The sequence below is a fragment of the Pleuronectes platessa genome, chromosome 8 (genome assembly GCF_947347685.1).
Source record: "Pleuronectes platessa chromosome 8, fPlePla1.1, whole genome shotgun sequence".
Lineage (NCBI taxonomy): Eukaryota > Metazoa > Chordata > Actinopteri > Pleuronectiformes > Pleuronectidae > Pleuronectes > Pleuronectes platessa.
This window is the reverse complement of record NC_070633.1, coordinates 18,630,364-18,645,744: the sequence shown is the minus strand read 5'-3', so window position 1 is coordinate 18,645,744 and position 15,381 is coordinate 18,630,364. Positions and strand designations below refer to the sequence as shown.

The window sequence follows — 15,381 nt, the reverse complement described above, 5'->3', positions numbered from 1 at the left end:
TTATGATGCTGTCTAATACAAAATAACCACATTTCTGCCATTACTTCTTTGACTTCTTACATCTGTTGCACCTCACTCATCCAAAGTTTCTCTGAGGACACGTGAATATTTGTGAAGGTGTTTTCAGCTCTGGTCTGATTGTTAATGTGTAATGTTCAGAGAGGTAGTGGGGAGAATTAGTAGTCTGTGTTTTGTCCAAGCGGGATGACTCTGTTCAATGATTTCTCACTGTGTTCGTGAACTCTCCGTATTTATCAGTCCACATGAATAAAGGATTCACTCACAGGTTCAGGGTTTGATTCAGTAAACCGTCCAGAAATCATCAGTCACTCAGCAGGACAGCTTGGCTTTTCTCTGCGGGGCCCGTGGGTCAAACAGTGACGCACGCCCCAACACTCTTACTGGAATCCTGCACTCTTCCAGTCAGACAGGGTCCAAAACAACGGGTAGAAGGGAGGAGCTCTGCAGTCGTGAAGTTAGGTTTAACTTGGAATAACTCCCTTCTTGACCGGTTTCCATGGTGACACAGTCATCATGACTCTGGTGACTCTCTCTTAGCATCCTCCCCGAGCAAATAAGTCTAGCCTGCAGTAATTTAAAATGTTAGCGAGATCTCTGCAGGGCAAAATAATGTTTGCCGACTTGCCCGGGGCCAAATTTGTCTGTGTAAGACTTGAGCTGGAAACTGGGTCCCACTAGTTCTGATTAATTGAGCAGTTTCAGTTTGTACTCAAGGTTTTATGTTTGAGAAATTTAAAGCAAAGACTGGACTTTTTTTGCTTCTTTAAACCTCTCCTCCTATGTCACTAAAGTTTATGACTCCCAGGCTGCCTATGTGATTGCAGACTGTGGGTTTTCAAGGCAGCAGCCAACAGGTGCCAACACTCATTTATTTATTTTCTTAATTTCAGTGTAATCCGAAAACCATGTTACAAAACAAAACAATAAACACATTCTGTTTTACTTTGACTCATTCCATACACAAAAAAGGGCCCGAAGAAGAAACATAGTAATACACAATGTTGTATGTATAAGTACTTTACTTAAGTGTATAAGTTCTTTATTTAAGTATTTAAGTACTTTACTTAAGTGTATATATCATAATGTAATTAATGATTGTAATTAAGGAGTGAGTCCTTTCCCTATGATTTTAAAGGCACTTTTACTTGTAGTTTACGTTGTCGTATTGCCACCTAAGTAAAGTTTGTACTTTTCGGAGTTTTTCCTCTTTTTAAAAAGCTCGAGCGTTGTTGCAGGCTGCCCTTCCAAACAAACACTGCACACTCACCGCTGTGATACAATCCTCTTCACCCCGACCTCTGGAATCCCAAGCCCACGTAGGTCTCATTCAGAGGAAGGGGAGGGAGGGCAGCCATGGAAGGACGTGCAGTGGAACCCAACTGGATGACCCCTTTATTTTGTTAGCTGTGTGGGCCGGTGTGAGGATGGGTTGCAGGATGTGTGTATGTGAAGGGTGAGATGTGAATCCTGTCTTCTCATAGGTTTTCGGCTCTATCCCCCGTAGTCTGTGGACATTGATCTGGGGATATCAGAGGATTTGCTCGGAGCAGAGTGAGCCTGGGTTGAAGTTGTAGATTTTGTTTGTCCGTCTGGGGCCTTTCAGACAGTGAAGACATGGCCGGTGTGGAAGTAAAGAAGTGGCTTTCCTTCTCTGCAATGCAAGGCCAAGGCAGCAAATCCTCCAAGCTCCAAATAGCTTGGAGGGAGAGAGAGAGAGAGAGAGAGAAAGACTTAGATTTGAGTACTAAATTAAGTGAAGGGGGCGGGGGATTTAAAGAAAAGGCACTGGGGAGGGGGGGGGGGGGGGGGTTGTTTCTTGCCCCTCACTCCCCCTGTTTTCTCTCCCCTGCCGGTCTCCTTGGTCACACATGCACACATACCACTCGCACACACACCAACATTGACGAGGGCTCAGTCCTGCTATGGCCACCACCACCACGGAGGAGAGCTCTCCGGTCCCGGCCTCCGTAGCACCGCAGCAGCCTGACTTGGAAACTAGCGTAGAACCCGGCTCAGCGGTGAAGCCTGAGCCCAGCGAGGCCCAAAGTGACAGAGAGGGAAGAGAGGATGAGGAGGAGGACGCTGGAGGAAGAAGCTCAGTGCCTTTGCAGGAGAATGCAAGAGGGCAGAGTCTGGACCCGGAGTGGCTGGAGGAGAGGTTCAGGATCGACAGGAAGAAGCTGGAGAACATGTTGTACGGTGAGGTGAAATGTTGAATGTTGGTAAAATCCTACAACATTCAAGGGGGGGGGCTGTCACATGTAATCGTTTTCATCCTCACAGCTGCTTTTCGTGAAACTTTCTCTGATTCTAACGCCTATGAAGGCCTCCCTGCGTGCTCCTCCCCGCCGCTCCTTGTTATCTACCTGACCTTGTGTGTCTGTCAGCGCCTGCAGCTGGCTGCTCCCTTGTTGTCACCATCATTCTACCTGTCATTCCCTAAACTCCTGTTGCTGTATCACCGTGATTTACGACCTGTAATTGTTTATGCATTGAGGAGACTTCCCCCCCCCCCTATTATCATTCCTGTCTGGGAAGCAGGGGTAACTGCCTCTGTTAGTTATCACCGCTCGGCAGGTTTATGACAAATGCCTCCCCTGTGTTAGCGGGGGGGAAATCTTTCTGACAGTGCGCCACTGCTGCAGATAAGGGCTGATGTTTGTCTGATTGTCCTTGCACGGCCTCTCGATGGGAAGGCCCTGGAGCAGGTGGAGCTGTGATAACTGGGTGGCTGTTTGAACGTGTGTGTGCAGCTGGGGCCGTGCTTTTACAGGCGTTTGCGTGATTATTGCACAGCTCATCCTTTCAGGTGTAAATCTGTGACACTGCACTCGAGATGTCAGTTTGATCAGCTGAGGAGCTGCTTTTTGTTGTTGCAGATTCCTTCCCGATACTGGAGTCGTTCTTTAATCTGTTTGGGCGAGTGGGAGGTCTTTGCGTCACCAAATGCCATCAATGTCTCTGGCTAATTTGTGGTATCCCCCCCACCCACCACCACCACCACCCAGCAACGTCTCTCTCCACCCCACACTGTTCTCTTACCATTCCTCAGCTCCGGCCAGCGTAACCCAGAGCGATGATGAGGGGTGAGGGCGTTCCTTGGGCTGCCCCCCCCCCCCCCCACCTCCCCGTACCCTGTAAATGTCACCCTGGAACGATGGCCTTTTGTTCCGGTCGCTTGGCCGAGTAAACATTTAAATGTTGACTTTGCACACATGTTTGATTTTGAACATTATTGTGCAGTAAACATAAGAATGTGGCGCAGGAACTTCAAAATACCGATGTACATTCTTCATGGGTTCTCTCCTTGTGTCTTTCAGCTCCAAAGCACGGAGACGCTGAGACAGGGGAGGAGTTTTTTGAGAGAGTAAGTAAATCGCCACATGCATTTTATTCATGAACCAGAGGAGGAAATAGCATAGAGAGAAAATTCATCTTTGTTCCCCAGTAATCGTCCGAGCATGAAGCCTCCCACCTAAATGCAGCCTGGAGATCAACGAGAGCATCCCTGCCAACATTTTTAACATTTGTTTCATACCCTGCATCGAGTGATGACTGGTTTTTATGGAGGTGGTAATTGCAGTCTTTGAAATGCAAATGAGGCTTTGTATTCTTAGAGCGACGAGATCTGCTGCGTGTCTGCATGAGTCGGTTCAGATTGAACGTGCTGTGATTTGTGTGTGTGTGTGTGTGTGTGTGTGTCTACGCCGCATACAATGACTGCCCCGTCTCTCTTTGTCACTCCCTCTCATTGTGTGCGCTTCCTCAGGTGATGAGAGAAACTAACACTCAGGTGAAATGGCCGTCCAAGCTGAAGATTGGAGCCAAGTCAAAGAAAGGTGACGGTCACGCGGTTCTGTGTTTCCAGTCTTTTGTTTTTTTCTTTTATTCTTTGCACAATTTGTCTTTTACACCTCAAACACAGTTCATGAACCCTCTGTCACTTTAAAACCAAACTGCTATCTTCATCCAGATCCACATGTGAAGGTGGAAGGGAAAAGGCCCAATGTATTGGAAGCAAAAAAGAAGATCCTAGAAGTGCTGGAAACCAGGGTGAGGCTGGGACTTGATTATCACGCAGGCATACTTTTACACCCCAAAAGATTTTATACTGAAAACCCCTTCACACTTTTGTAAAAGTATCTTACAATCTGCTCAAATGACACCGTGGTTTATATATCCTCCAGGTGAACAAGGTGACTCTGAAGATGGACGTGGCCTACACCGAGCACTCCCACGTCATTGGGAAAGGCGGTGGAAACATAAAAAAAGTGATGGAGGTCACATCCTGTCACATCCACTTCCCCGACTCCAACCGCCACAATGTTACGGGAGAGAAAAGCAATCAGGTTAAAAGTCTCTAAAGTGGCTTTTTAATGAGCTTCCAACGGCTGCTTTAAGAGGAATATAAATGTCATTTAATACCACTTATTTTTATTCCAACGTCCTCCAGGTCTCCATCGCCGGGCCCATAGAGGGAGTGGAGGAAGCCAGGAGGAAGATAAGAGTGAGTGGTCAGTGTGTAATTTGAGAAGAGGCTCCACAGGATAGAATTTTGTTTGTCCCAAAACACAATTTCATCGCTCGTGTCAAAGTCATAGTCAAAAAGCGACTGTCTGTCTTTGTGTCTCTTCATTTCTTTAACCCGTCTCTGTCACTTGTTCTTCCTCTCGGTCTCATCTTCCTCTGACTTTCCGCAAAATCCTCGCTGTCCCAGGAGCTGCAGCCGCTGTCCTTGACCTTTGACCTCCCAGTCACTCTGGTGCCCCAGTCTCTGCCAGAGGCGGGTTCACCACTCATCCAGCAGGTGATGCAGAGTTTGGGGGTCAGTGTGAGCTTCAGGGCCGTGCCCCCCCAGCCCCAGGCCCAGCCCCCCTTCTATGGAAGCTGCTGCACCGTCTGGGGCCTGCAGGGAAATGCAGCTGCAGTCAAGGTTAGTAAAGAGAAACTGTATCCTATCTAGAGACGATGCATTTTAGAATAAGACAATTACATTAATATCATATAAATCATCAACTGGCAGAAGGGGACGTGCATCTTGATGGACCTGCTGCTGGGGTCAGAGGTCACAGGTATAGTGAGCAGCCAGCTGGACGTCACCTCTCAGCAGCATCTGTTCCTGTTGGGTCAGAACGGAGCTCACTTCCTGAGCGTCATGCACCAGACCCAGACCCAGATCATCTTACCAGACCTCAGCGCTCCGCAGAGCCCCCCCTCGCTGCTCATCCAGGGCAGCCCTGATGGAGTGTGTCAGGCACGGCAGCAGCTCATGGTACAGTCGGGTGTTTTGTTTACGTTCAGGCAGAATTATGCTGTGACAACATCCCTGAGCGTTAGAACGGGATGTTTTTGTTGCTGCTGTTATAACCACAGCTCTGTTGTGTGCTCGTCCAGGACTGTTTGCCGGTGTGTCTGATGTTCGACATGCGTGAAGACGGAGAGGCAGATCCTTGTAAGCTGGCTCAGATGATGCAAGACCTGGGAGTCTTCATCAGTGTGAAGCCCAAAGTAAAACAGACCAGCAAGGTACAGTTTTACCCACGTAGCTTTGCTGCTTCCTTGAAAAGGGCTGTAAATCTTTCTTTTTAATTTTGTTGGCTGCCAGTCCACATCCTTTGCTTATTTAATGCACACTCCATTAAATAAGAAATGTCTGTTGAAATATTTGTGGAATCTTTACTTTGATAATTAATGTGAAACGTCTCGCCCTCGCTGTGGTGAGCTCAATAACGATGTAAAACTCTGGTGCGTGTGTGTATTTATCAGTCAGTGGTGGTCAAAGGGCTGGAGCGGAACATCTCCTGTCTGTATGAGGCCCGGCGTCTGCTCCTGGGGCTGGAGTCCTGTGAGACTGCTAAGCTAATTGAGGTGACCCCTGACCCCATGCTCTCCGGCAGCGAGCTGACCAACTACTGGCTCAACATGTTGTTGCAGCAGCTTCGACTGTCTGAGCAAGGTGAGGATTCATTCAGATACTATCCATCAAAAAAGACAGACAGCAATGCAAATGGAATTTCTTTGTTGTATTTCAGTTCAGACTTATGTTACTTTTCTCCTCTCTGCCAAAATGTCAAAAGGTTCCGTTCCAGCTCCCACTCCAGAGATGCTGACTGGTACCAAGCTCCGCCCTTCAGCTCCACCGGGCCTTACCTCTCACCCTGAGGAGGGGAGGACGGGACTGAAGGGAGCAGACAGCCGGCCACTGGAGAAGGTTTGTCAATGTTTATAGTCACTGTACATATTTAAAAACTTCCTGAAAAATAAACCTCTCTAAAAAACAAACAACTATATTCCTTTGTTTTCCTCAGATCCTGGAAAATGAGGACCAGTATGGCCAGTCCGAGGATGAGAGCTCTGAGGTCATGATGTCATCAACTGAGGTGCGTGATGCAATCAACAGCAGCATTGGCCGGATGGGATTGATGGCTCGGAGGGGGAGTCTCCAGGGCCCCGAGATAGTCAAGGTCTTAGGCCAGGGCCGGCGACACTCAACAGGACAGGCCCTAACCTACAGGTGAGCAGTCATGGATGCACCTCTTCCATCAGTGTTGGGGATTGTTGGGGATTGTTGTTGCCTTTACATCAACTACCTCAGCATTTATCCTAATATTAATCTGAGAAGCAAAAGTCATAATGCTAACATATGTGATTAACCCAATAATGTTTCAATGGAGAGAAAAGCTCCTTGTTGTGGTTGAGAGAAGAAAAGAGGGGAGTGTATGGTAATAGCTGCTGACCTGAGGTGGTCTACACACATCACACAAACACACACACACACACACAAACACTGAAACACACACCTGCGTGCACTACATCTGTCGAGAATCGGAGATCGCATAAATTTTGTTAACACAGAAAACCGATTGGGACAGAGTAATGCTTGTTGACCTCATCTATATTTTGTTTTTTCGCTGAGTCACTTATTCTCTTCCTTTGCAAAGTTTGCAGTGCTGTGCAGTTTTAATGGAGCAGCTCTGCTCTATCGCAATACGTCATTTTTAACACTGAATCTCTCCTGTAATATTACTGTTGCTGGTCTGATCACAGTTTAACCCTATACGTGTGTGTGTGTGTGTGCGTGTGTGTGTGTGTGTGTGTGTGTGTGTGTGTGTGTGTGTCCTGAATGTGCCAGATTGCTGAACACAGAGATGGAGGGAGCGAGGAATGAATGGAGGAACAGCCTGAGGAGAGACATGATGCTGGCTCTGGATGTTCACACTGACTCATCCCAGGCTGAGGTGAGGAATAACAGGAACTGAAGGTCCTCTGTACTCTCACAAACTGATGCATGTATAAACCATAGACTGTATATAAGGTATGGCTAACCTTATATAACAATAATGTATTCCAAGTCAACACACAATCTAATTTCTGTGACCCTGATTTAAAGGTGTGTACGACAAACGGATTAAAAAGAGAGGGAACTTTTTATTTGTGGTCCCATGTTACCTTCTGATTCGCATGTCCGTGACCGAGCTAAGATTTGATTCTGAGAATCGATTTTGTTGTTTTGCTTCAACTCTAATCTGTCATCTCAGCCTCTCAAAGGTTACTGCACGGTGGATTAACAAGTTTACTGCCACAGCAGCAGGAAATGTTGTTTCCTGCAAGTGATTGTACCCTGCCTCAATTTTCAACCATTTTCATGCATTATTTACCTACTCTATATCCTGTTTGTGCTTTATAGGATTATGACTATGAGAAGAAGAAACTACTGGCAACCAGAGGTTAGTGCTGCTAAATGTTTCATATGTCTTCCTGTCCTTACAGGAGCCCTGCGCAGGTTTCTGCTGCAACAATTAGGGCACTGCTGAGCAAGTTTTCTATTATTGATCCAGTTGCAGATGATTGTGGTTTAAACCACCGTGCATTGCAGTTTTGCTCATCAAAAATCAATTCGTATACAAGCAAGCTGTTGATTTTGAAGTTTGAGAGATCAAGGATTGGAAAACTTTGTAACTGTACCCCTTAGACACCACTAGACCAACAGAAGTTAGTTTTGGTAATATATGTGTTAAAATAGTGATTTAATATCAAATATTCAGGCCGGACGACGTAGCCCTTTTAGTTTGAGTATGCAACACATTAATATCCTGAGCTGAGGCAGGGGTTTCAATCGAGGGGGGGGGGATTTCAGTGCTGCTCACTGCCAAGACAGCTGATTAAAGGGACCTGTTTATGGGCTGCACTGTGCCAAAGTTATAATAGAGTAGCATTGGCTCCCTAGCTGAATTCACACAGAGCAGAATACAATGCAGACAGCACACACATGCATGCTGACAGACGTGTGAGTGAGTCCATACATGTGCGGGGGACACACACACACACACACAGGATACCAGCTCATCCATCATGAAGAATGAGAGCCACTGGGAAGATCTGGAGCCAAATGGTACTAAACTCCCCCAGTGTTGCTTTATGGGAATATGAATTAGCAGTTTGAATGGGCCATCTGCCTGACTGTCATTAAGACACCCATATGCCAGTGTATGAGTGGGACATTTACGCCAAACACACACACACACACACACACACACACACACACACACACACACACACACACACACACACATACACACACACACACACACACACACACACACACACACACACACGTCCACACCCATACGACAGCCGGGCAGTTATAATCCTGTTGATATTTCACTCTTTGTGGAGTGCTGCTACAGTTTTTTATCACACATTCACACATGGATGCCCAGGGTCTCTTTTAATTGTCACGTGATTGCGTGCATCAGTCTCACTCTCAGCAAACTGAGTGTTATTAATTGTCTTGCCCCATGTTGGCAAGAAAAAGAAGAAGAAGAAGAAGAAGCAGAAGAAGAAGCTCTGTTGATTCATTATTTATCAGCTGAGGTGCAGCTCGTTCGATTCAGAATGTCAGAGAAGACGAGGAAAACCTGCGATGCAGTTTCACGATAGGCCGACTACAGATAGGAGCAGATTTGCATGCTACAGAGAGTATCAATGAGAATATGAAAGTGATGTACAGTGAACATGTGTATTTCTGTGCAGCTGGATGGTTTTCTACAGTGTGTGCACGCTCAGATCTTTCACCTCGGTGCTGCCACAATCAATGCTCTTACGATTGCAATGGAGGGAATCACAGTGGTAATGATGATGCCACTGATATTATCACAAACTCTACAGTTCCCCTCAGTTCCGCAGAGCTTCTCTGCATCTTTTACCTTGTTGTTTGGAAACCTGGCTCACATGTTTTCATGTTGCTCTGGATCTAAAAGCTAAATGTTTACGCACCCAGCAGCCACAGATCATTGAATCCTTTTAATAAATGGCTTACATATGTTGATAATATGTCACTTACGAACACAGTTTGCGTTTAACTTGAATTCTGCATTTTCCCTCTATATGTCTGCTGCGTATCTTACATCAGCCATGCAGAGGAAACCTGTGGTCACTGAGGTGCAGACGCCCACAGACCACTGGAGTGGCCTCGGCTTCTCCAAGTCGATGCCAGCCGAGGCCATCAAGGAGCTCCGCAACATCGGCCGCCGCTGCTACAAGCCCTACCTGAGCACCAGCACCAGCACCGCCCAGCAACAGGTACACACCACTATAATGCGGAATTCTGCCACAAAAATAAATGGACCTTTGGCTCTCTGTGATTGTTGATTTTATCTTGAGCTGGCTTTGCTCACATATATTTGCTGAACATGCCAAATCCTTTTGAGCCGCCAAAGCTGTCTTTTGTTGCAATCCAGTGAAACTAGGACCCCTGTTGTGGCCGACTAACACGGCCTCATTTATTGGCGTTGCCCTCCGACAGCGTGAAGCATTTATCTCACTGTGTGGTAAGCACAGCCAATTTGTAAGCTCAATTTCCCGGGGTCTGATACCATCGCCTCGGTCAACACAACCACTCCACTTCAACCGGTTTACCTCTTTAAAATCCTCCTGAACGGGCGCTCTCTCACCGCTCGCTATCGAGTGATGGAGAAGCTGACTCACTTAGGTTAATAAGAGCAAGAGGTATCCCTGGCTGGCAGACCGGGGGAGCTCTGAGGTAGCACTCGCCCTGCCACCAGCATTGATAATTTGAAAGAGTGCTACGATCACAGGTCAGCCACCAGAGGGAAAATGAACTGGATTATAGACATGATTAATCGCTTCTCTGATTGAGTCTTTGGACCAATTGATATTATGTCCATTCAAACCTTCGGCACACCAGAGAATGTGTAATTGCTTGAAGATATTTGTCCGGTGACCTCGAGCACGGATGATGGATGAAAGAATGAGGTAGCGACAGAAGAACTAAGTGCTGCGAAATGTTTGAGGATGAAAGTAACAGTGATAAATGTGCCGTACGCTGTAAAAAATAAAAAAGCCGTCACGATTTCTCTCTCTTTGTAGCCATGGGCTGCACCGACAGGGAAGATGTTCAACGGGAGCAACTCGGAGAACTGGAGGGACAGACGGGCATCTGCATCTTCATTCCTGCCTGTCTCTTCCTCTTCTTCCTCCTCCTCTCCTTCCTCCTCCCCCTCCTCACCTGCCTCCACTCTCTCCTCGTCTACCTCGTCCTTCCCTGATTTCGTGTCGTCAATGAAAAGAGGCAGAATTGAGAAACCTTGTAAGTTTTATTCTTGTGCTCTGGGTTTTTAGGCTTACGAGCCGAATGCTTATTTCAAATTTTGGCCCCTCACCTTTGAACTTTGACCTTTGACCACTAGCGGAGAGCTTCCTGAGCAGCAGCGGCAGCTACTTTGAAGGCATGTGTTCATCGAGGAGGGCGTCGACCTGCAGTCAGCGGAGCCCCTCCCCCCAAATCACAGACGACCTACCTGAGCTGCTCCATCAACTCGGCCTGATCAAGTACATCGATGTGTTTGAACAACAAGAGGTAAACAAATACAGAGCGTAGACTGCACATAAAGGTAAACAGCATGACAAGTCCCCAAAAGTGGATCCAAATCATCTTGATTGCCCCCCTGGTGGCTGGTTGCCGTATAGGTCTCAAACACTGTCTCCTACATGTTAGTGGATGGGACATGGACCAAACAAAAAAATCTAGGGTTTAATACATTTTTCTCATAGATTGTTTCTGTCACCTGAGTTAGTTCCTGTCACACTAATGCTTCTTCAAGTGTTCATTCATCTGGTAAGTTTGGTTTTAATTAGATATTTGATACCGTAAAACTATGGCGAAACATCATGATTGACAGCCGTGTCTGACTCGTGATTGGGTTAGCACGTGAACAGATGGGACCACAATGTGGTGGCTCCACACCACGATCACTCCTGCACAGACTGACGTCACTTAAAGCCAGAGTCACAAAGCCACCTCAGTGTGAAAATCCATTCACAGCTCCGCAGCCAAATTACAGTTACGCATTCTGAACAAGCATCATGAGGCAGTTTGCTCTCTGTACTCATCCAGATTGACTACCAGACCTTCCTCACTCTGTCTGATGAGGATCTGAAGGAAGTGGGCGTGTCCACCTTTGGCGCCAGACGTAAGATGTTATTGGCCATCTCAGGTGAGAATCTGATGTCCTACAGTTATTGATTCAGACGTGCTTCTCCATCTTTATTTTTTGTTTCCGGTGTCACTTTCCTCGTCTTGTGAAAGTAATTCAATTGTTTATCCATCAATCCAGACCTCACCAAGAGCAAGAGGAGGCTCTCGGACACACCTGCTGTGAAACCTGGATACCTGGAGGGCGGTGCGAGCGGTCGACTGCCACGAATCATGGATGTGGAAGTTGCTGCTCACAGTAACCACTGGTGAGCGGAGACGTCGCTCTGAGCTCTATCTGACCAGCGGGGAGCTGTTTAACATCTGAAAGTGTGCAGGGACGCTGCTGCCAGAGGAAAAGTCTCATCTGCTTTTCTATGAATGATTAAATGAGCAATCATTATGTAAACATTTAAATCCAGTCCCTTTCCCCTACAGCCATACCCCAAAGCTTTTTTTTATACAAAATCAAGACAAGGAGGTCTTTCCTTTCAGTCCTCTGACTCTGCAAGAAACAAACATATGACGATGAAGATTATCTTTTCTTTTGTGGCATCTTTTTTTTGTGCCTATATTATGCAAACGTATCACGGTAACCACTACATTTATGCAACTGTACATAGATATTTACCAAAAATCACTCGTTATAATGTAATGTAATGTGATATGATAGTGATGAAAAATAAAGTTTTGCTTTTAAGATTTATCCAAGAAAACTGTGGGTTTGGGAATGTTTTTTTTTTATCAGGGCTAAAAAAAGTGGCAAATTGCAAAATCACGATAAACGTCTGAAACCCCAGGGGAGTAGCTGTAGTTTCATCAACTCAGGGCTGGTATCACACCACCAGAGGGCACTGGTGTCACGCACTGTGTTTACAAATTCAGTTGTGTTGCATGAAGAATAATGGCTTTGTCTACGGGGGAGACAATAGCATTACAGAATTAAAATATACAATCACAACAATCAGTTAATAACAAAAAGACATTCAAAGACCTAAATATGTAAATAAATTTGTTAGAGTGAAAGGTAATGTGACACTTCTTCTAATGAGCTTGGTCTCGCCTGACTGCTCACCTGAAAGTTCCAATTTATTTTATCGCTGTCGGCGGGAGTGAGTCCAGTAGAACTGCTCATGAATTGTTTCCTGTTTCATTTATGTAGCAGAGGGCTACACCCAGTAATTGTGTGCTATTGGACAGACTTTGCTGGCAGAGTTGACAAAGACAGTTTCATCTCGCTCTAAATTTGTTTGCAACCACGTCTAGTGTGATTTGTCCGTAAAACCTCCACCTGGGGGAACGCAGGGTTCTGATCTGCTCAGACGCTCCAGAAGCTGCTGGCGGGTACAGTGGCTGCCACGCATGAACGGGAGCTCGAGTGGAAGTGCTGGGCTGTGACAGATTAGGCAGAGATGATCCCTATTTATTACAATGTCTCTGCTAATTACAAAGGCCGGCTTTAGACCCATGATCCTCAAAATCTGGTCCCCGGGCCTCGGTGCAGAGCTGGATTCTTTATTCTGTCAGGTAGTTAATTGCACTGCCTCGCGGTGGCAGGTCTAAGTCGGTCCTTGATCACACAGCTAGAATGAAAACTACCTGAAAGAACCAGCAGTGCTCTGGAACCCCGAGGACTATGGAGAGCCACTTGGACTTTTCACCTGCTAAAGTGGCAATCATGGCACATGGCCCAGATACATGGTGGGTGTGCAGAATGAGGCTGTGAGCCGACTCCATCTGCAGCCTGTCCTGTGGTCCAAACTTGATATCAAGATGATGCAGTGCAAGTTAACCCTTTATTGTATAGGATGTGAAAGCATGGCGGCTTTATGATCCATCAGCTTGATCTTGGTGGTGTCTCCAATGTTTCTTGTTTGCTTATTGATCAGTCATGTGATTGACAATCACCATAGATACAAGGTATAGTTACAGAATATTTTGACAAACCCAGAATTACACGAGGAGGTCCACATACACACTTTAATGTGTACGTGGTAAACAGGAAGCTGGTGCCCTGTGATACTTTTGCGTCATGCCTAGGGTTAACCACACAGTTCTGTACCTCACTGTGTGTGTGTGTGTGTTGTTAAAGTCAGAGATTGTACGATTCAGCGGTTTACCAGTGATCTGTATTAATACAAGGAAGATGTTTGAAAAGTGCATATACCTCCCCCAAGGCTATCTCAGCATTTTAGATAGAGTGAAAAGAAATAGCTGAATCCACCTGTTTTTCCAGATCCGCTCCAAAGTTTTATTCCTGATTCTTCTGGGGGTCATGCCCCAGCCCTCTAGAAAATGTCATGGAAATGGGCAACATAGTTTTTGCATTATCCTGCAAACTAACAAACAAAGTCAGGTGTGTTTATACATCTATACAACCTCTCGCTGAGGCTGCCCAAGATCTGGAAGATATCCTGCATCGTCCCTGTGCCCAAGATGGAGCGTCCCAGTGCTGCAAACGACTTGGACCGGTGTTTTTAACGTCACCTTTAAGAGGATCGTCCCACGGCACCTCAGGCCCAAAGAATGGAAAAATTGCACATGAACACAACTCTGATCCCATCTCGATATTGCCTTTTTTTTTTTAAATAGCCTGTTTGTCTTACTATATTTCTTGAGCTGCTGCTTTCTTTATTGACATAGACCTGCAGAGAAGGAGAGCCCCTGTTCTCCACCATTTTAGACCTACGCATGCACGAGTTCCAAACCCACTAAGAGAAGTAAACTGAACATATAGTATCAATTCTAACATCATCAAGGCAGAATATTAATGCCAGCACTCTATTACAGACAAATTAATATACTGGTGGCATAGTGAACAGCTTTAAGTAGCACTCTATATCGCCACTCAGATTACCATGGCTGTGCCTAAACAAAGGTTAAGAAAAATTCTTCACGTTTATGTTTCTTTGAAAAACACACAAAATCTGTATAAATTAGAAAAAAACACTATCTATGTAGATATCAATATATAGATATCAGTGTCTGTATATTTGTATTTGCGTGTGTGCAGGCATACAACTGATTAATGTCTGTTATGTAAGGAAATGGCTGTGTAAACTTAATACATTTTTATATTGATAAAAAAATCTATATCCACAAACATTTTAGAGAAGATAATAACATGTGATATATATATAGAGTCTGACATATGCACACCTGGAAAACCATGAGAGCCAAACTGGTGGGGCATGCACAGGCCTAAACTGTGGTTCCATGACTCTTGCATGTTTACATCTGGAATCGTTCTCCGGCTCTGCAGGAGGATGTATCTGATACACTTTCTTGTGCTGCTGTGTCATTTTTGAATTTCCTCTACGGAGGATAAATTAAGGTACATCTTATCTTACCTTATCTTAAATACGTCAACATGTGCCAGACATTTGATTTTTTATCGTTTTATTTGCTGCAATACTATCATTGTCAATCAATCAATCAAATTTTATTTGTATTGCCCATATTCACAAATCACAATTCGTCTCATAGGGCTTTGACATTGGTGTGACATCCTCTGTCCTTAACCCTCAGCAAGAGTAAGGGAAAACTACTAAAAACCCTTTTAACAGGGTAAAAATATGTAGAAACCTCAGAGAGAGCCACATGTGAGGGATCCCTCTCTCAGGACAGACAGAAGTGCAATAGATGTCAGGTGTAGAGGAGAACATCATCAATATTCAAGTTTTTAGCAGCATTGATGAGGGTAAACATTTTGAAGGATAACTTCAATACTATATATCAAGCAGTCCTGCTGCAATAATAGTCTATGGTCAGCAGCCAGCAAGATCATGATCCGCCATCCAGATCGGATGACACTAAAGTCCACAGTCATTGTCCACTGCCGCTTATTGTGAGGACATTATACATTT

General features: G+C 45.5%; 1 protein-coding gene across 1 annotated transcript; it reads left to right on the top strand.

Annotated features, from left to right (window-relative positions):
- The first annotated feature begins 1,943 nt into the window (after positions 1-1,943).
- Positions 1,944-11,788, top strand: bicc2 (bicaudal C homolog 2). The gene is made up of 19 exons (XM_053428711.1): positions 1,944-2,220; positions 3,342-3,388; positions 3,791-3,860; positions 3,995-4,074; positions 4,209-4,370; positions 4,475-4,528; positions 4,739-4,954; positions 5,045-5,293; positions 5,416-5,547; positions 5,788-5,977; positions 6,099-6,232; positions 6,330-6,535; positions 7,154-7,259; positions 7,709-7,748; positions 9,434-9,603; positions 10,411-10,630; positions 10,731-10,900; positions 11,438-11,537; positions 11,658-11,788. Exons 1-19 carry the CDS (start codon positions 1,944-1,946, stop codon positions 11,786-11,788), a joined length of 2,754 nt encoding a protein of 917 aa, XP_053284686.1.
- The last annotated feature ends 3,593 nt before the right edge of the window (positions 11,789-15,381 follow it).

Excerpts from the sequence above, each read along its gene's own strand:
- bicc2 (XM_053428711.1), top strand. The coding sequence starts at position 1,944 with ATGGCCACCACCACCACGGAGGAGAGCTCTCCGGTCCCGGCCTCCGTA. Across the intron at positions 5,978-6,098 it reads GCTTCGACTGTCTGAGCAAG|GTTCCGTTCCAGCTCCCACT; the intron begins GTGAGGATTCAT and ends AAATGTCAAAAG. Across the intron at positions 11,538-11,657 it reads GATGTTATTGGCCATCTCAG|ACCTCACCAAGAGCAAGAGG; the intron begins GTGAGAATCTGA and ends CCATCAATCCAG.